Source organism: Thunnus albacares, chromosome 4 (assembly GCF_914725855.1).
Source record: "Thunnus albacares chromosome 4, fThuAlb1.1, whole genome shotgun sequence".
Taxonomy (NCBI): Eukaryota; Metazoa; Chordata; class Actinopteri; order Scombriformes; family Scombridae; genus Thunnus; species Thunnus albacares.
Window position 1 is genome coordinate 28,800,668 of NC_058109.1, and position 22,031 is coordinate 28,822,698.

A 22,031-nucleotide genomic window follows, 5' to 3' on the forward strand; every position below is an offset into this window, starting at 1 on the left:
CACATTCAACTTAGCTCTACAAGACTCAACATCAGCTTAACTTACGTTATATCACTGCAATAAAGTGCATTATTTGACACTTTCAGCAGTGTATCTGGGAAACTGGGCATGTTTGTCATCATAGAAATAGATCATAAGATTGTGGTATTTTTAAAACTTCAGCGTAGAGGATTGCGATGTTTATTGCAACTCCGGTAATATCTGCTGCCTTACCTTCGAAAGACAGCTCTGCTCGCTCACTGGAGCTGATCCAGTCTGCAGATGCTTCTCTGTGCTGTCTGTGGCACAGCAGCATGCACAGCCTTCAGTGTTGATAGGCTATTACTTGTGATGTGTAACCAGATAGATCAGATAGATCAGATAGTGGTGTACTGTGGGACATTGCTCAAGACCACAGAGTGGTGACTACAGACAGAGGGAGGCGGCTGCATCAGAGCCAAAATAGCACATATCAGCAATTGGAAACAAAAAATTATGATTCCAATAATCGTGAAAATGCTGAATATTGGATCTGATAATTGGCCAGGCCAATAATTGGCCGCCACCCTTTTGAAGAGCTCACAGAGCAACGGACAGCATGAGTCACATCCACCATGGTGCACTGCTTTCAGCTATGTCTGGGGGCTGAGACACACCTATACAGTCTTAAAATATAGTATACGCAACCACAAAGATGCACCCTCACACACATTGTACATGTAGACACACTCACCCACACTCAGACTACCTCAACCTCAACACTCATGTAGCCACACACACAAAGGAAGCCCTCGAGGTTTAATCCCGTCATCTAACACCCGACATGTGAAAAGGGGATAAAAGAGGGTCCATTTCTCCAGCGGGGAAGTACAATTTGGTGCCTCCCCTGACGCTCCATGGCCTTGCTGTGTGTGTGTTTTGTGAGGGTGAGTGTTTCCATGCTTTGGTGGAAAATCTGCCCTCTTGCCGACACATTGGTGAAAGGCGATTTCCGTAATCCGGGAGTGTAAGCCTCGCTGTACAAATGGGCGTAAGGGACTTTGTGTGTGTGTGTGTGTGTGTGTGTGTGAGAAATGCCAGCTGAAAGCTGCACGTCTGTCTGGGTGACTGATAAGAGGCAGCGAGTGAGGAGAGTTTAGAGTAGCAGCACAGAGCAGAGACTACAACGCCTCCTTGGAAACTTTCCTTTTTCGATTTTCCTTATTTTTAACATCCATTGTTCTCTACTGGTTGTAATTAGAAACTGGTTACATATATGTTCAGTTAAACTTTTTTCTCATATTTGTGTGACTGGTAGCTGAACTGCACTGTAAAAATTGATTGATTTTAGGCTGGCAGAGGATAGGTGGTAGTTTTATCCTTTTTGTGTGTCTAGTATTTAATGGGAAACTTGTCATATAGTGCCAAGGTAGTGCCATTCACTATAAAACTACAATGTGCAGAATCATTTGCTCCATTATTACAAGTTAAAATAAAAACTGCCAGCAAAAGCATTCCTTTAAAGGGGGCATAGTGTATTTTTTGTGATTTTCCGTCATTTATATACTGTCATGATATCAGATATCTATACTAAACAAGGTCAGAGTTCTAAAACTTGAGGTGAATGTATGTAGAAATGCTCCCTGCAAGTCAAAAGTCAGGGCTTCAACCTGTTCTGAACGCTTCATTTTTTTCTATCTTGCCTGTCACGCATGCCCATAAACAGCCATCCATTCAGTTGTCTTTGTTGCTGAGGTTGTTGCTATGGTTTTTCCACGTGTTGTTTGCGTTGTCCACTCTCATATTTCAGATAGGATTTCGGATACACGGATGTATTTGAGAAGCTGACATCCCTAGTAAAGAACATAAAAAGCAGTGAAACCCTACTACTATAGTTTGTTTCATGGTTTGTTGATGCAGCTTCCAGAGTTAGTGAAAGTCTCCCAAGGGAGCTGGCCAATCAGAGCAGAGTGGGCTTATTGGGAGGGGGACCTTAAAGAGACAGGAGTTAAAATGACCTGTTTCAGACAGAGACTGAACTGTAAGGCTGCATAAAGGGTCAGTATGAGTTAAATAAGGAGTTTATTTAACTGTAAGTCATGCAGAGATATTCTAGTAGAGCCCCAGATTAAAAACTATAGACCTGTAAATGTGCAGAATATGTCCCCTTTAAAAAAAATATTACTTATCACATGTGTTTGGAAGAATATGGATCATGATAACTCATCAATTTCAATGTGCTGTAATCTGCAACGTGATGTAAAAAACACTCCACCAGCTATATTAACATGTGTAGCAATGCCACTGAGAGAGAATACTCCTGAGTAATCTTTAGATCTATTCTTTTGAGACCAAGCATGAAGTGCGTATTTGTGTGCTTTCCAAGCAAGGATTATTTTTTGTCCGTCTACCTGTCTGTGATGCCCAGAGGCACAGCAGACAAATCACCTGGCATCATGACTTAAATCGGAGACAAGAGCAGTGCTTTTGGCCTGCTGGGTGTGCTTGATAGAAAATACCAGAATAGTCTCTGGGCCTCCTGGTGATTGTAAGAGATATTACAGTATATTCCCCACTCTTCCTGCTTCCCTGGCCTGAGTACTTAGATAGAATACATGGGTTGTCTATCAAGTCTTTCTTGGATTCTTAAAAATTACAGTTTCATCGACAAAGACAAGTTATATAAAGTTTTGTGGCCTTCAAAAGGTTTTTTCAATCAAGTAAAGATGTGTGGTATTTGCTGAAATTATAACTGTCACTCACTCTGACAAGCATATGAGGGAAGGGTCCTCGGGAGTTTTCAGGCACATTGATAGGTGGGATGACCCAGTCTCTCTTCTGTCGCCTCAGCCCATTGGCAGAGGAGCTTCTCTGATGTTTTCGAGAAAACTTGATAACTCTGGGTTGGGATTCCCAAACTCTTGACAGCATTTCTTCAATGCCAACCTGAAAAGAAGAAAACAACATATCATATATCACATTTTGCATTGAATAACATGTGCATGTTATCATTTCAGGGATGCTATTTTGCTAAGACAGGTAGGAGATGAATCTGTAAAGTGCTGTGAAATGACACGCTTTCCCCTCTGCTAAAATTGAAACTGAAATACTGGGTGTCAAACCAACAATAAACCCATTTTGTGAGAGTGACAGAGAGGCAAACACAAGTAAATATAAATAAACATTTTCTGAATGCTGCTGCATCACATTTCATGAGGCCTTTGGCAAGACACCTGAGCCTGCCCAAGCCCTCGGCTTCTGCCTAAGAGAGCGAGACCTCCCCCAGGCTACATGGCCGGGTTTTGTTTATAGAGGCCCTGTTCACACCTGGCATTAACATGTGTCTTGGGTGATCTGATCACAAGTGGACAGCTCTAAGTACGTCAGTTCACACCTGGCATTAGAATGCGTCTCCACATGTGTCTGGAGTGACCACTTGTGATAGGAGCTCACTTCCCTGGTCTATATGCAATTAAACATGTACATCATTTCTGTTTGCAAAGACTAAATGTGTTGTTGTTTTTAACCAGCAGGAGTAAGCAATGCACTTCTTGTGCCTAGTGTGTCAGAAATTAAAAGAAGTTTGTAAAGACCTTGGCATGCGGGTAAAATCAAAACTCTTCAGCCCAAATGGAAAAGAAAGGACACATTGCGTACACACTGTTAAAAGAATGGGCCATATGTGGCCCAGACCGCCTCCGAATGTGGTCTGAACAATCAGATCACAATGCAAGACACATTTTAATGCCAGGTGTGAACAGGGCCAGACGTGCTGTGCTTCGTCTGCATCCCTGCACAGATTTTTCAGACAGGCAACATGTTCTGTCCTCATCCTCTCTGTCCCTGCTGAAACAAGAAAACAAAGTGACACTTTGCCCTGACAGAGGTCTATCATCAGACAAAACAGGTATTGATGAAATACCTGTGTAATAACAAGGGGAGCAGAGGAGAGAAAGAGGAGACCGCCTAGTAGTTTCATCCTCGCTGCAAGCACTTAGATAAAGAGCAGCTCAAAATGTCACATGCTATTGGTATTTTTTCATTAAAAAAGTATTGAAAAGTGGTTGGATTTTGTGGATTAATAGAGTATACCTCAGTCCAGGGTCAATGCTTGACTTGTCTGAATGTGTGTTCTATGTCTTATTTTTGATGAGGTACTTATGAACATCATACAGAACCATGGTTTAATGGCAGCTTCCAGGTAGGAATGTATGGATGTATATATTGAACCCCTCTGCCCCCTGCGATGACTCCCTCCAGCTGTAGCTGCAAAAAGAAGATTGTGTTCTTACTCATCTTGTCTTGTGAAATAAGGGGGTTAGAAGGGTGTGTAAAAGAGTTTTTTCCCCCCGATCCTCTATGGTGTCCTCCTGTGTAAGATTGTTGTATTGCTGTAATCCACCTAATCCTATTGTTGTCTCTGCGCCCTGCATACACACACACACACACACACACACACACACACACACACACACACACACACAGACACACACACACACAAACACATTGGCAGTGTGCCGCTGTCACCTGAAGCACATTGGAAATCCTCCTGTTCATCCCACCTGGAACACACACAACGCAGCCATACACAGAAAGACACACATGTGCGCACACGTACACTAACACGTTGCCATGCCAAACACAGGGCGGAAGTTCAGCCTATCAATATACTCCGGCTTTGTCTGTGAGAGAGGCAGACTGTCAGCTACACCTGAGCAAATGCTGTGTATATTTTTCATCTTTTGTTTTAACTCTTCACATATTCACAGCTCACAGCATTGGACCACAAGCTCAGTGCAGGCCAGGCCTCTGGACAGCCAGGGCTGTGTATTTAGCTGGGCATGAGCACGACGTAGAGGGAGCGTGGCGACCGGGATAGATGGTTAGAGGACAGAAAGAGGAACGAGGGGACCAGATGTGTTTCCCAGATAAGATAACTCTCATTCCAGCTCCACTCATCCAAAACACTCACAGGTACCAACTGGCACGGGGCAGGCAAGGTGCGTGCCAGCCCCTCCATGGGCGGCAGGTGGAATTAGTCCCTGTCTGTGAATGTGTGTGTATGTTTCTGTGGCAGTGTATATATTTGCAGATTCTCAAAACAAGGGATGTAAAAAACAAAACAAACATGCAACAGAGGATAAACAACACTCTCTCTGACGGATGATAATGAATCATCAGGACTGCCTACATGTCAGCGCATATGGACAGTTATGAATATAGAGGACATTGATTCAACGAGCACACTCCTCCTCATCTTCGCTCAGCCCAGTGTGCTGCTACTATGATAAAGTCCTTATCTGCCTTCCCGCTATCAGCAGAAACACACAATGTATGAATAGCTGCTCTATATGCCACTCAGCCTGCTGACGAAAGCAGTACATCAGACCTGACGATAATGAGGATGAAGCATCTGATTGGTCAGGCCACAACATTCCTTTGGAAATGTTGCCAAAACAGAAATGAATAAGAGAGATGGTAAAGCGGAGAGACAGACATGGAGAGAGACAATGAAAGAGAGATGTCTTTTATTGTACGTCTGCTTGTGGATGATATCAGTGTAGCAGCTGCATGTGACTGTCACTTTCAAACAGCATGGCAGATGACAGGCAGTTGGCTTAGAGACAACACCAGAATTACAAAGGAAAGAAAGAAAAACCGGAACCAACTCTCTGTGGGCCGTCAGGAAGCAAGGTGCTTATTAGGGTTTGGGTATTTTTCCAGTCTGACTGTGTGTGTATACAGTATGTGCATGTGGAGTGATTTCAGTCATGGCTGTGTGCACATATGGGAAATCATGTATGCTGGCCTTGATGCAAGCATGTGTGCACACATGCAAATGTGTAAAAATAATGCATGAGCATATGTGCAGGAGTATTTGTCTGTACGCATGAATGTGTGTGTTTGTGTGTGTCAGTGTGTGTGTGCATCAAGGAGTCAGTTAGTGTGTCCCTGATGCACCCAGGGCTCCTGACACCCAGAGGCAGGCAGGGCCAGCTGCCAGCTCTCTGCTCCCAGGCAGCCTGCACATTGCAGGGGCATTCTTCAGGCCTGCAGCCCCCGAGTCTTGGAGCTGACATCTGGAGGTTATCAGTCTGACAAACAGGCAGAACAATACAATATGAGTGTGTGCTCATTGCCCGTTCTGTGTTCAGTGTGGCTCTGAAAACATTTGATTCAGGTCTTTTGATGTGTTTTTTTGTGTGTCTTTCAGTGCTGCAGTGTTATTTCCCTTTGCTGGTTCACTATGATAAAAACTGAGATCAGAGTGTTAGTCTTCAGTAAGAAAATGTTCTCCCATGAGATCTTCTCCAAAAAAGCTAAAGTGAAGAAAAATAACATTTAAATCTAACTTTGAATTAAAAAGAAGTATTGAAATTCTCACTGATGTTATTTGCCTGTTGAGACTCACAGCTTTCCGATGCAGATTGTCAACATAATCAGGCTATAATCACAAAGTTAAAGCACACAGCAAAAGTGCAACCATCCAACCTTGCCGGTGTTGCTTTTCAATGACCAGTGGACCCCGGGGTCTTACGTTCCACCACGCTGCCAGCCCTTGCTGTAATCTACCTTGAACAGGTGAGGCTGTCTGGGGAGAGTGTGGTAAAAATGCAAATCAAATAAGCACTAAAACCCGTTCCGGCAACCAGTCGACTTCAAATCCACTGGTGCATAACTAATGGGCTCTAAGCTGGTGGAGAAGGCAAATCAACGTGCCATGAAATCAGTACGAGTTGGAGAGCACTCAACGAGAGGCCCTACCTGTGTGAGGTGAGATAGCCTGAGTACATAAACACAGTGGAAAGGGCTCTCAGGCCAAAGATGCTCTACACTTCAATTGCTGCGGTATTGTGCACTGGAAAATTAAATACTAAAATGATCTAGTCGATCACGGAGCACATTCCAAGTATGTTAATTTCTGCTACTAAAACAGAACAGTGAGAAACTTAGCCAGTTATTAAAAGCAAATCAATGCACTCTTACTGGTGCTTTATAACAAAGTAAGCATAGCATACTGTAGTAGAGAAGAAGAGAAGAACGCTATATTCTGTGTTGGACTCAGTTCATCTCAGTAGAGATGAACCAAGAATATAATTTGTTACAGTACAGCATCTCTATCTACGTATCATCCATCTGTACACAGAGCAAGAGTGAAACAAATAACTTGTCTTTTAATCGCCATTGGGAAGAAGAGGATATCCTGAGCTGTATATCCTCTGCTCCTGTTTCCATGTTGACACAGTAGGCTGCGGTTAGATGATGCGATTATGATAACCTCTTTTCCAAAATAACTATTGACTTTCAGAACAAAGAGATGGGCTCAGATAACAACTACTCACCCCCATGCGTGTTTACCAAACTGGAAAATGAAAATGGGCCACACAGTTCAAAAAGACTGCACTGCATTGATCAAACTCATAAGTTTTAACGTCAATTCACAGACATCATGTCAAGTCATTGCACTGAACTGCACACAGCACACTTCTGTTTATTGAACTGAGCAGTTTTAATGTCATATATCAAAGGAAAACAAATATGGAAAGGGAGAAGGGCAATAACAAATAATGGGACAGTTCAGCTCTCTAACTCACTGCTGTTCACAGTTCATTTTGGCCAATGAGTAAAATTAAGGCTACAGCATCTTAACTGGTGCCACTGATTAAAGGGCCAAATGTACTGCACAATGGAGGCAGACACACATGCAATTCTGTTCTGTCATTATACACGCACATGACAAATCACAAATGATTGGCAGGTATTTTTACATCACACACACACACCAGCTATGCAGATACGTAAAGTGTAATTTGGCCAATATTTTGGTTTCATACTTATTGGTAACCAGCCCTGTGTGTAGTGCTAATTAGCAAAGGTTAGCATGCTAACATGGTAAATATACTGTAGGCTATATACCTGCTGTACATTAGCATTACCATTGGGAGCATATTGGAAAATTGATGAAATTAGCATTTAGCTCAAAGCACTGCTGTGCCTAAGTACAGTCCAAGGAGAGCTACAAGGCGACAAGACCTCGACGTTTGACATTATTCCAGATCACAAATTTAAACCAGTCTCAGCTACGCTATATGGATTAACTTTCTGCCTCTTCCACGTCAATGAACGTCACTCATCTCACTCAAGTCAAGTCCTCATGGAGGTTGTCACTCAATTTCACATTTTTTGACACCATCAAAAACAGCAGTATTGGAGTATGTAACACACAATAAATGAATAAAATTAAGCTTAGCGTAAGTTCAAGTAAGACTATCTATGTACTGATTCATTCATTCTCATCCCCCCTCTCTCTGTCCCTGCTTCTCTTGCTCTGTATCAGCTGATTAGGGGTGTTAACTCTTTTAGTGAAACCAATCAGATTTTACCACAATTTTTTATCTGCCAATCATGTCTTAGCTGTCAAACTTTAAATCTATTCTCCTCTTTGTCGTTATCAGCTGTCATTTCAGTGCGAAGCATCGCGACCCTCCTCCACCCCATTCACCTCCAGTTCATCATTCCAGTACCCAGGTCTGAGCTCACCAGAAGCCTGCTCCTCTTCTCATCATCCAGATCTCAGCATTCTCTTTATCCATCACCACCACCAGTCTAGACTCCATCGGGGGATGTCCTACTCTACTTTTGGCTTCACTATCCCTTTTATAAATATGATGATGTCAGGATGGGGTCTAATTGCAAAAGACTTTTCACATTTCTCGTCATTATTGTGCCTGTGTCAATAAAAATAATTGTTTGTCTCCTGACTGAACTAAATTAACCACAGACCAAAGTATTTGGCCTAGCTAGGTATTCCTTACCTATCCTATCCTGTAGCGCATACTGCACTTTTTATAATTATATTTTTTAGGACTATGCACTAACAAGTATTTATTATAATTTCTCTTCAGAACACACCAGCAATTTCAGACTCAGGAGATTGGACTAAATTCTACCGTAACACCCATTTATAACATCTGAAAAAAAAAGTGACAAGAACGCATGTAAACACTGTTCTGGCAAGAAAAAGAAAAAAACGCAAACCTTTTAAAGATGGTTTTCCTATTTCCATGCGATTAGAGACAACACATTTATTTCTTGTTCAATTATTGAATCGTTCTCTAGCTCCACAGTGTGGGGAACATAATTATATACTGAAACTACATCACCTGGTCCTCGCAGACTCTGCCAGAGTGGAACATTAGCTCAATCAATGTCAATTATTTCCCAGTCTCCATTATTGCACTGCCAGGAGTGGGCAGAATTTTAATCCCCACTCTGCAATTGCTTTAGCTACATGAGTCTTGGGCTTTTTGTCATGATTAGAAACATGACTGAACATTAAGCCCAATGGCGTTCAACAAGTAGTGCAGGAATAATGATAATGGGTTTGTCGCTCAACAAAGTGCAGCCCAGCAATGGAAGTCAGTAGCTATACATTTGGCTTTGTGTAGTTACACGGTCGCTAATAGTGCCTTGGTAGCAAATAGGGCCATGTCTCTACTTGTCACACAGAGAAGCACTGCATCTTTACTGCTGTGCATGCACTCTTATAAAATGTTAATTTAGAGACAGCAGGACATGTATATACATGGACAGTGTAAGAAAGACATGCAAAAGTGTCCTTATTGTAAATGGTAAAAGTAGAAATCTTGGCTCATAATGGTTCTGTTAATTAGTAGTTTGCCTTATTGCATTTCATCCTGTTCATATTTTATTTGTTGTGTTAAGGTGATTAGTGTCTCCTGTCTCAGCTGATTTCTAGGAGCCTTTGACAGAAAGATCTTTTACAGCTTCATAAAACAACAAAAGATTTGATCCAATCCTTTATCAAATATTATAAAGTTTAGTTTCAACAGTTGCAAGTAAATAAAGTAAAAAATGTTAATTTTCATAATATTTTGCTACAACCTGAAAATGAGATGAACAGCATAAGAAAGGAAATGTTGATTAAATGTATCTGACGCTGAAATTGTAGGTGCTGCCTTCTTATTTGTACACCTGATTTTTCACAAGCAACTTGCTCCAAACACTGGAGGTCCCAATGTAGAACTATATAAACTTAAATATCCACATGCATAAACTACTCCTGAAACGCTCTTGAAAATTGTGTGATGGCTGGATCAGCTGGATCCTTTCCTAAACAGTGGTGTGACTGTTTAACAACTGATATAATCTGCAGCTGGTAATATTTGTCATTTTAACCAGTGAATGCATCAGTCAGCACAGGCTGAAGGTAAGAAGCGTGCCACCCAAATGTTTTCTACACTGTTCTTGCTTGTGAAAAAGAGCAAGACATGAAAAAGAGGATTGATAAGATATGTCTTGGGAGTCTGAGCTTAACAAATCTGGACCAAACAACTGAAAGGAGTTTGAGACAGGGGATAAACGAGTTTGGGTCAGATGGGAACATGGCTTGTTAGTCTCTAGAAGTGGTAAAGCAGGGAGAAGGCATTTTAGTGGTAAACACCCAATTTATATTTGTCAAAGTGTAATGCAAATGTATTATTTATTAGTTTCAGTGCCCTTGTGTTTTTGTCTTATTGCAATTGTTTTCCCCCTTTACCTTTGTCAGGGGTAAAGGATGTGGGTGTCCGGCCAGGGCCAGCTTAACGGTGGTCTCCCAGATGCGTGGGTCGTGTAGTCCCCGGGCCGTCACCATGAACTGGACAGGCTCTGACAGGTTGGCCACCTCCTGCTCGGCATACACCATCCCATCAGGCCTCACGCTGAAGTTGGGGTCACTGCTGACAAAGCCCACCTCTCTGCTATGCTGGCAATCCTCAAACTTCACTGCAGAGACAGACAGAGAGGGAGAGAGGGTACAGAATTAGAGAGAAGCACAGTAAGATTTACTCCATGAGGTGTTCGCAAATCCTTGACACATCTGGCAGGCTTAAGATTAACCTGCATCCATCAAGACGCATCTTGAAATATCTCATCCCTTCTGCTGTCACTTCTGATTCTGATTTTGACATCTTTGGCTAAACAAACTGCTTATCTGTTTCTGAACTGGAATACACAGAGAGGAACCTAATACTTTTTTATATCATTCTTTTCCCAAACTAGACAGATAGCAATGTCAAAACAACGTTTTCCCTGGCTTCTCCAGAGAAGGTCTAAAGCGCATTAAGCTGACTGGGCCGATTGCGCTCCATGTTTTGCTGCCAAGCACATGGAGTGCAGTCTTGAATGACATGAAATGATAGCTCAGCCTTTGTTAACTATGCACCAAAACTATGGAATTACCTACCTCAAGATATAAGAGATGCAAGCTCTGTGAACATTTTTAAACAACAACTGAAAATGTATTTATTCAACAATGCTTGTAAGTTTTTAACTGTCACTCTTCCTTTGTCCTATTCTTATCTTTTACATGTTATTGTTCTTACACCTTCCTTTGTTTTATTTCTATCTTTTACATATTCTTTTGTTCTTAGCATACCCATTCTTGTCATTTGCTGTATCTTTTGTTTGTTATTCATTTGATTACTTGGTTTTATCGCACAGTATTTGCACTTGTTTTAATTTGTCTGTTTTTATTTATTCTCATGTTTCTTCACTTTATTGTAAAGCACTTTGAGCTACACTCCCTGTATGTAGGTGCTATATAAATAAAGTTTCATTATCATTACTATTGTTTGGAGTGTTTTGCTTGACTGAGACAAAAGAAAGGGAGCTGCGAGGGAGCTCATATTTGCACACACACACACAAACATACAGTGCTATTCCTGTTTCCAGAGTAATGTACCATATGCGTCTGTATGAGGAGCATTTGGAGGTTTGGGTGTGTCAGTATGTTTGCCGTCTTTCCACTCCACATATGAGTAAAGGTCTGCGACAGATTGCACAGAGGCAGAGGAAAAGAGATGATGTCGGCTGTTGAGTTCATCAGTGCAGACTCTCCAGTGACAGCTGACATGAATATGCCATTACACCGCACAAAACACAGGGGAAACCGGCAGCATCTCCGACATGACAATTTGGAAAATCCTTTTATTCTGATGCCAAATTTAATCAACACTCAATGCAAAATTATCCAATGATTCACAGCTTGATGCAATGGCACAAATGTGCATATGAATGTTTTCAGCATGTCTACACACACACACACACACGCACACACCATCCCTCCTTTCCCCTCTACCCCCATGTTGAAATGCATGTGCTCTGATCTTATCCCACAAACTCTGGCTGCTAATAACAAGACAAATTGATTTCATAAATCACCCAGGGAACAGATCGCCTCTTATGAGCTATGGCAGTGTGATTTTTCAAAAATCCAGCATGAAGAATTCTGCACAGCAAGCTTTTTATCAAGCCATCTATTTAATTTATCGCCCAGCTTCCTGTCAAAAGCAGCTCCCAAACAACAGGCTAATAAAGCATGAGAGTCTTCGCGGCCACTGCAGCTCAGCGTCACACAAATGAGGTTGCTTGTTTTCAACCTCTGAGTAATTGCATGCGTAATGGGACGGATGGTAAACACAGTTTTGACAATGTGTGCATCTGTCTATGTTGGCAGATGCAATCCATATTTCCATTAAAAAAAAAAAAAAAACATAGCCCAGTTGAGAATGTCCTTATGTGAGTGATAAGCTTTGTGTGAAATTATTGCCTGGCTTTGGGGAACATTTATAAAGGCGCTAGGTGATTTAACATCAGGTTGTGACAATATGACACAGACCTGCTTGGATTGTCCACAGATGAATTGTGATGGCAAGCATGTATTATGTAAATGACTTCAATTAGCTTGAACTGAGCAGGCTAATTGTTGTCACTTAGACAGGTCTCTTGTGGTGCAGCTGGAGAAGCAAGGCTTAAGGATACGAGCACTGCAAAGCGTCGCTTATGAATGTGTGTGTGTGTGTGTGTCTTTCTCTGTGTGTGCATACGCATAGGAGTAAGTTCAAAGTACAGCTAGTTTGAGAATGTCTGTCCTCAGCTGGCGCATATATTAATTTCGATGTTAATTCTACAATAAAACCACCGAGGTCTCTGAGGGCCTGTCTGAATCGGCTGCCTTGCCTGCTGCGGTGGTGCCAGTTGGCATGGGAACACACATGTGGTCTGTGAGGCATTGCCGTTGTGCAGCACTGTTAGACGAGGGTCTTTTTAATCCTTCGTGAGGGCACGGGGCCGGCCCTCAGTTTACCATTCACCGCCTACTGGTGTGTACCCGTGAGGGGCAGGGACCATGACCCTGATTCCTGACACATCTACTTAGTGTGGAGATATTCATAAATGCTTTGCTACTCATTAAAAATACTGTCCACATAGCACATTCAGATCAGGTGGTGGGATCTGATCTGTCACGCTGTTAAATGGAGATGAAAGCGGCAGAAAGAGACAACGCTGAGAATAGATACTGATAGAGAAACTCTGTGTGTGTGTGTGTGTGTGTGTGTCTGCGAGAGAGCAAGATGGCAGGATAAAAGGAGGAGGCGGGACAGGCAGATACTGTAGCACACCACTAGACAGAAGAAAGGCATAACGATGCATTTCAAAATATATAAAATACACTAATGGATATAATTTTTTAAGGCCTTAAAAAAAACCCTCAGTTTACAAGACAAGAAGGGTTAATGTGCAAATGCAGCTGTGCAGTTTATTCATTGCTGTCACATAATAATGGAAATGGAAACAGTGAATGAAGACTAACAGTGCTGATGACTAATCTGTGCTTATTTATTGTTATTGTTCTCTAGTGCATGTAATTCTTTTTGTCACCTCACGCTTCGCAAACTACAGCATGCCTTTGTACAAAAAAAAAAAAAGGAACCTGAAATGAATAAAAGACGACAAGGCTTTGTGGCGTTTTCCCAGGGTACAGCCGTGAAGGTCGGTAGACCCACAATCCTAAAATAAATAAATAAAAATCACATACATATTTTCCACCATGTTCAATTGATGCTGCCTCTAGACCACTCCATCACCTGGTCAGCTTACCTGGAGCACTACGACTAAATCGGAGAGACGGAGGAATGAACTGAGGGTGGGTTAGCAAGGGCTCTAAAATCTGACTGTGTGGAAAATCTTTCACTCTATAAATCTATATAAATATTCTAAATGTAGTTATTGCACAATGTGACGCTCTGTACGTTCTCTGTATGCATTCATCAGTGCACATCTTTTGCTGTCACGGTCTTCATAGTTGCTCATATCTGATGACAAAATCACACACTGACCCAAGGATATCAGACTTTGCTGCCAGACATCTACAGGCGGCTGAATTCACCAGCTATGTTTTATGAATGTTTAAGGGTTAAGTATATAAGTGCATGTTTGGCACTGGGTTTCAAATTTCTGAATAAGACATTGATTTCACCTACGCTGAGCTAATACACCAATTGGCATCATGTCATTGCCAAAGCTTTGACGGGGGAATGGTTAGTGGCTTACCCATAAGCTGCCAGTCTACATCTTTAAGAGATTTATGATTAATTTAGAAGAGCAACAAAAATACCTACAAGGTGATGTCATGACACAACATTTCCGTCAGTATGCCTCTCTCTGGCAGGGTAAAGGCTGCCAGGAAGACTCACTGTCTTAAAATTTTCAAGATGTCTCTGCAGTGTGAAGCTTGGGTGTGTATTTCTGAACACATTCCTTGCAAACACCATGGGTTACAATATGAATTAATGGGTTAAAATGACTATATGATAATTGTGTGTCACTATACAACACATGTGGGGAATGACAGTCTGTGGGCGTGGCTGCTCTGCTACAGGGGACAATTGATAATTCGAACAAACTGCTCAGCAGTTCAGATTCAGAAAACAATTTAAACTGCATGAAAGTATAGGGACAATTTTATGTCTTGCTGGTTATGGTAGCAGCCCTCTCATTCAGATATCTATTGTGTCAATTGCCTTCTTTTTTATATATTTTTTGTGTGTGTATGTGTGTGTGTCCTTGTACTTTGCCTCGGTTCCCTGTGGTTGGTGAGGAAAACATCAGGGGTATTTGCTGCCAAGGTATTCTGCGCTGCACATTCAACTTCTGTAGCCTATATTGTTCAAGCATGTGTGTGTGTGTGTGTGTGTGTATATTGGCCTGCCTCTGTGTGCCCCTTTGTAAGCTTCTGTGTGTATGTGACTTGCGTCTGTGTGTGTATTTCTGTGTGCATGTCTCTGTGTGTCCTGTATATTTTAGTGCGTCCTGCCATCCACAGCGGTGTTTGGCAGGCTGCTGAGCCTGGTGTCATTCTGCTCGGCTGCTCTTCTCTGGACTCGTACTGCAGAGAACATGCTGTCCAACAGAGCGGCTAGCGCAGCACATACGCGGCTAAAACAGAGCAGCCAAGCAGCCGTGACCGTCGACCACCAACTCCTCCACACACACACACACACACATGCACGCACACACACACAGGCACAAACACACACAGAGACATGCTTATGCTCTTTGTCTCTTCCTGCTTGTAGATCCAAGACAATACCCTAGGGGAGGCCAGAACAGCTCTTGTATGGAAACATTACATGTGCATAATGTAGATGGCAGGTAGCAACTCTGCACAGCCAGCTTTGTGCATTCACGTGGAGCATGCCTCCCTCATCCCTCTGCATCTGCCTCCTCCGTGTTCACCTGTCGACCATGCACACCTCCCCTCTCTTCCCTGGCATACTCTCCTCTTTCTGTCACCGCCTCCTCCCCGTCTCCTCCACTTCCTTGTTCTCTAGTGTCACAGCTCCCCTGTCCTCCTTCCCACTTACCATCCTTATTTCCTCCCTCTCCTGCTGTTTAACCGCCTCCACCTTTCCTCATCCATCCTCCTCTCCCTCTCCCCTCCTGAGGCGCTTTCTCCCCCGACGCAAAAGCAGGACAGCTAGTCTGAGCCGACGGCCCTGCCAGACATTAGAATGGACACCCTGGTGGGTCAGTTTTTACCACTGTTAAAGTGAACCGAGAGAATGGCACAAAAGAGCTAAACGAAATTTATTTCAGCATTTATACATTGGTTAGCTGGTTTTAGGAATGTTTATAGGATTTTACTGATCATTTTTAAGACTAAGATTAGATCTTTTTATAGACCCGCTTCTACTAACAACCTTTAATACTGTTCTTAACCTCCCTTTTATGATTCTCGCTTTGCTTCTGCATGTCTCACATTGTATTTATTGCCTCTGCTGTTGATTTGATCTGTTTTTTAATCAGTTGCAAAGTGCCTTGTTTTTGTGATTTGAAAGATATATAAATAAAAATGAACATATTAGCTACAACAGCTAAAAATAGATATTTGACAGCTGGTGTGGGACACAAAATCCCCCCCCTTTACAGAGTTGACACCATTGCGAATGAAAGTTGAAGTTAAAAGTCTGACTGTGGCATACTCCAAGTCAGCTATGCCATGAGTGGGAATGGTAAATGGGTCCAGACTGAGCATATGGAGTTCCTTTTGTTAAGGTGTTGTTCATCGCAGTCGTGGCACTGTGCTAAGTAAACATTCCCTCTGGTACCCTGCTGCTTTCCTCAAGCCAACAGGAAAATCAACGCCACCCACTCAATTTGCAAATAACAGTATTTTTGCCAGGCTGAGGCTGTGATAGACAGCAGCACAGAGCCCACTGATGAGTAAACACTGCTAAAATATAGAGCATACTGTATGCACGTAGCTGTGAAGAGTCCTTGTAAAAATGACTGTGACTTCAGTGTTACATTTTGTGCACTTGCTGCAAGTAATTTGATAAAGCAAAGCGATCAATATTTGCCTTTTTTAATCATTTAATTTTCATAAGTTAAATCTAGAATGACTATGATTCATTTAAAATGACAGTTCTGGTTTCACTCGCCAGATTTAAAAATGAAAAATGAATAAAATGCTAGGTTGCTCAAGCATTTGTTTTGAAGTACTCTGATGAGTAGTGTGAGCTTCATTTTTAATGATAAACTGTATCAAATTTGGCCCTGTGAAGCAAAATACAAAAATCCACTGCTGATACCAAATGAAAAACCAAAACAGGTAGGAATGCTCCAATCCAACTTTTTTAAATCCTGATACCGGTACTGATACTGATACCTGGGCTTTGGTGTGACAGTGTTTAATTAATGAGCTGTATGCCTCACTGTGTGGAAGAGACTGGGATCATTCTTTTATGTGTAAGGCAACATCAGGCTTGACTTAAACATTGCTTTCCTAACTTTGTAAAACAAAATGTAACAAATTAATACATAGATATAAATTTACTGAATTGTTTATTGTATTGTTTATATAATTACAAATCAAGTGTAAACCTTTTGAATGCAGCGACAAATTGGTCAGGAATTAAAAAAATTCCAGTATAAAACAATATAACTGCCTCAAATGAGAACAAAATGTAAACATTAAATCACAATTAAGTCACAAACTAGTGCAAATAAGCTTGATGAATTGAATCACAATTCACACAAGTAGTATAAACATGTAATTTGGTAACTGCTGACACATGGCGTAGTACACGCATGTAGACGTACACATAGAATTGAATTGAATAGATCGACCCCATTGTCACTGACACTCGATCCAGCTATTTGAGTCAGTATTTGACCGATGTATGATATCAGTATCGGTGCATCCCTAAAGAAAAGCCCCGTTGTCAGCTTGACCGCTAAGCATTTTCCATTTACTGAGAAATTTAAAGGAAATGTTGAACTAAATGGATCCATAAAGGAACATGCAATCCTCCAGTGGAAGTTTAAGAAAACGTGAATATTCAAGGTTTCCACTTGACAGTGACATTAAAGCAAATAAAAATCTACTCAGACATTCAAGTGGTAATATTCTTCCCGCCCACAAGCAGGAAAAATAATGAGAAAAGTTTATACCTTTTAGTGGGCAGTGAAGTAACTACAGTGGAACAAACATGATTGTCAAGTAAAGATGTAAAATCTATTTTTATAATCTAATTTAAAGTCTATTCTGGTGTTGTGATTTATCACAAATAAAGTACATCTTCATGTAAATCTCTAGTCAAACCTAAATAGTCCCATGCAGTACATCCACAACTCTTAAAAGTCTTTTGAAATCCAGCCCACTGTGCCCCCACAGGAATGCTTATAACTAATTCAATTTACATGCTGCTGTTTTTAAAACACTGCAGGTACAATGTGACTTTCCTGAAAAGGCTTTTTTTTTTCTGCCGCAGTTGGAAATGAATTTCTCTGCCTCTGCAGTTCTCTGTTTTAACAAAAGCCCACACAGTTCCCTCTGACAGCTCGCTCTCACAAAAGGAAACCGCTGCGACTCAAGTATGTGTGTGTCGCTGTGTGTGCTTATGCATGTGAGGGAGCCAGAGTGAGAGAGATAAAGAGCCAGAGTGAGAGAGAAGGGGGACATTGGAGTGGGAGTGTGTGACATGAGCTCTTTGCATATACAATTATTACAGCTGATGCATAAATGGATATGGGTGTCATCGACTCCTGTTCCCATAGTGTGTGTGTGTGTGCGTGTGTGGGAGAGAAGGTGCTGTCAAGTTGCATTTGTGTGCGTCAACGCACATGTTTTTCTTTTTAAACGCCACATGCTTGTTATCTGGTGCCGCTGCACTTAAGGGGCTGAACGAAACCTTGTCACATTGTTAGTGCACTGTCACATCTATATGGCCAACATCCGCCCACAAACTCGCCGCCCCCACCCCATTACACCTTTGTTTTCCTCCTGTCACCTCCCTCCTTCTGCAGGTATGAGGGAACAGCTGTAAAAGAAGGCCCTCCTGTCATCAGCAGTGAAGGTGTTGGAGCCTACAAGCCTGTCAGGATACAGAAAGGTCTTTATACTGTAGTGTAACCACACACGTACAGGATGTCGTGTTGGCCAGATGCTCTGTGGGGGTTTTTCAAAGTTTGCCACAGTATTTCAACGGATTATACAGATTTCCTCACAGATATTTGTTTTTCTGCTGCACACCACCACCTAACGCATCATCACATTACACAGTCAGCTCCGTTCTACATTATAGCTCCAATCTCAGCGTGCTCAAGTGCTGCTGTTATTCGCTGTCCTGTGAGTTTTGGCCGGGGCACTTTGGGAAGAGCATTTGGGTTTTGCACATCCCCAGCCCTCCCTCTTATCTGTGCATTAGCATCCTCTCATGGGTATGTGCATGAGGAGGCTTGAGGAATGAGAAAGGGGAAAGAGGCAAGATAAAGAGGGAGAGAGTGGAGCAAAGCAGAGCGGATGCAATTAAAAGACTGGGTCACAGATCGCAGTGCCAGGCGTCAGTGTGATTAATACACCACCATTCAGCCCAGGAGCTTTTCTCCTCTCTCTCTGTGTGTGTGCAGAGTGTGTATGTGTGTGTGTGTGTGTGTGTGTGTGTGTGTGTGTGTGTGGGCAGAAGGCGTTGTTTGTGAATTTGTTATCTCTTTAGCATACTGCAGCTAGGGGGCACCAGTGCGTCTCAATACGTATTATCCTCAGGTGTGCCAGGTTTAACCCTTTTTAAGTCCTTGGGTCTAGGTGACCTGAACAAACAGGTCAGAAGACATGATGTGTCCCTGTGTGACCTGATTTAGTTTGTTCAGGAAACAAAACAGTCAAACATCTCTTCTTACATCATGAAAAAACACAGAAGTGACGGTGGGCAGATATTTGCAGTTGCTCATCAAATGACTAAAAACTGGCTTTAAAAACTTTTAAAAAACAAACAAACAAAAAAAACAAGAATAATTAATATTATCTTAAAATACCAAACAAAAAAATGTTGCTAAACTTCATAGACTTGCACAGTTGTGAACTTTGAAGGGCTGGTATCACTGAAAACTAGAAAAAGGAGCTTTGGGATGAGTATGCCGCAGGATTTTCTACTTTTTCATCTTCAATCTTTGGAATAAGTTTTAAAACAAGCGCACTCGTAAACATTGTTTCTTTCTGTTACTCAGCTAAAGGAATATATCTGTGCTAAAGCTAAGCTAGCGACCTCCAGCTATGTTTGAAAAAACGACTTTTACTTTGTGAGGAAATTTAGACATGATCTTACCGCTCTGAATCATCTTTTTAAAATCTCAATTGTGCAACAGCAAGTTCTTCCCCTTCATTCAGGGTCAGACTCGCTTCACAGATCGCATCACGTCTCCAGCTGCAGCCATTACTCCAGGTAAAGATGTGATGTAAGGGAACTTGCATTATTCCTTAGATCGTATTCCAATTGGCTGAGGGAGAAGGTGGGGCAATACCTCAAGCCAATTGGAGTAGGTGGTCATCATACAGATTTTATGTAAATAGCTTTTGAAACAGCCTGCTGGAGGACAGAGGAATCTGGGTTGTAAGGAAGATGGATTTAGAGAAATCTAAACAACTTACGGTGAATAAAATGTTACAGATATGTTTAAAATAGACTCTGTACTTTCAAAAAAAGGCCGTAATACCAGATCTTTAATGAGCACCTACTATCCTTGACGTTTTTTTTTTTTTTTTTGTACGCCTTTTGACTGACCAGCAGCTACCAACTAATTTCAGACGACGCCAAGTTGGTGAAATCTGGCTCCCAATCAATCCACCTTCTGCAGAACACTAGCATCAAGGCAGCAAACAACGCCTCAGAAAATTCCCCCAATTGAGCTGGTGGCCCTTCTCAGAGTCTTATGGTAATGAGAAATGTTTCTTTTGAAACACAGCAAGCCACACAAACATATCAACTGATTCTGTTTTTTTTTTTTTTATTTCTTTCATCTAGCTCCCACTCACCAGACCTTGCCTTCAAGGCTTCCCCTTCGATTTAGTGCGAGCAAAGAAGGAGCCACGCTTTATCACAGCAATATCTTTTTTAAGGAGGTGAAGCGAAGAAACTGCCTCAAGGCTATACACTGTCTGTTATCTCCCAGTACAATATAATAATTTCACAAAGCCCAAAGCGAGGTGGTGGGACCTCAGCTGGGCCGAGTGACAAAGAGGGGAATGTGAGCAAACTAGGGCCAAGGATCAGGGGACAAAAGGGACTTCTGGGAAATATCATTGACTCTCACTGAACCGTATAATGACTGTAATGAAAACCCATTATTCTCAAATAAGTTTTTTTTTTTTCTGGAATGAATCACATTGCCCCTACTGCACTCAATACAGTACAATGACTAACTTCAAGTTTTAGATAATGGTTACTCTTCATAATAACTGACACGGTACAGAAATGCTGAATAAGAATGAATAAGAGAGATGTTATGGCCGGACAAGTAAATGAGTCCAGTTACAGTACATAAGGCAGTGTTCAGTCTGTGTCCAGTGTTTATGACTGCGGCACCTCTAGCTGGTTATTTTTAGCTGCTCTTGATTACCCTGGAGACTGGCCTTAATAAACACTATAAGACTAAAAACAGGCTTCCTCCTTCTGCTCCTCCTCCTCATCCTCAGAGATACCAAAGACTCACTCACACGGTAATCAGCTTTTAATTTTCTCCCCCTTCTCCTCTTACATCTCCCTCACTCTCAACTCTCACTCTCCATCACCCTCACTCGCTGGCTGAGCCTACCAGCAGCCCTTTCTCCTTTCCGGTTCTTCCTATTTTTCTCTCCATCTTTTCCCCCTACTCGTGTTATTAGCATAAAAGTGTTTGCATCCTTCCCTGGTGATTGTTTAGCTGCTGTGTTCAGCATCTTGATTTGATTCCCTACAATTGCCCCAATTAGCATTACAAATATACACTTAGAGAGGAGCAGAAATATCTGTTATGCCTGACAGACTAATTTAAGGGAATAGAGGCCAGAGGAAAAGGCAACACTACATTTGTGTGATAAAAGGTGTATCACTGCGTCTCAATAATGAAGTGTCTTATCCGAGACCACCGAAACCACACTTTGGCTACATTTATGTAAATCAATGGTGTTTGCTTTGACTCAGTCAAGCAACAGACTGTGCATCTGACAATGGTAATGTATTGGATCTTCAATTGTGATAAACGGTGTAATCACAACAAGAAACGTACCTCTTATCTTCTTTCCTCTTGCACCCTCTACAGCCCAGATCATGTCTTCTAAAGCCAATGATTAGACTTAAGACAGATCTCCTTCATTATCCGTTGCTCTCATCCATTTCTCTCTAATCCTGTCTCGACTCCAAAGCCCCCTGGGGCAAGCGATAGGACAGAGCCAGCCATTAGTCTCCTGG

At 41.9% G+C, this 22,031-nt stretch overlaps 1 protein-coding gene across 3 annotated transcripts in view; it reads right to left on the minus strand.

Moving 5' to 3' along the window:
• cdh4 (cadherin 4, type 1, R-cadherin (retinal)) overlaps nucleotides 1–22,031 on the minus strand; it is a 200,717-nt gene that overhangs the window by 66,658 nt on the left and 112,028 nt on the right. For all 3 annotated transcript variants that reach the window (XM_044349577.1, XM_044349578.1, XM_044349579.1), the window contains 2 exons: nucleotides 10,520–10,746; nucleotides 2,722–2,904 (listed from right to left, as the gene is read on the minus strand). In XM_044349577.1, coding sequence (XP_044205512.1) covers nucleotides 2,722–2,904; nucleotides 10,520–10,746 — 410 coding nt within the window. The remainder of the gene's footprint in view (nucleotides 1–2,721; nucleotides 2,905–10,519; nucleotides 10,747–22,031) is intronic.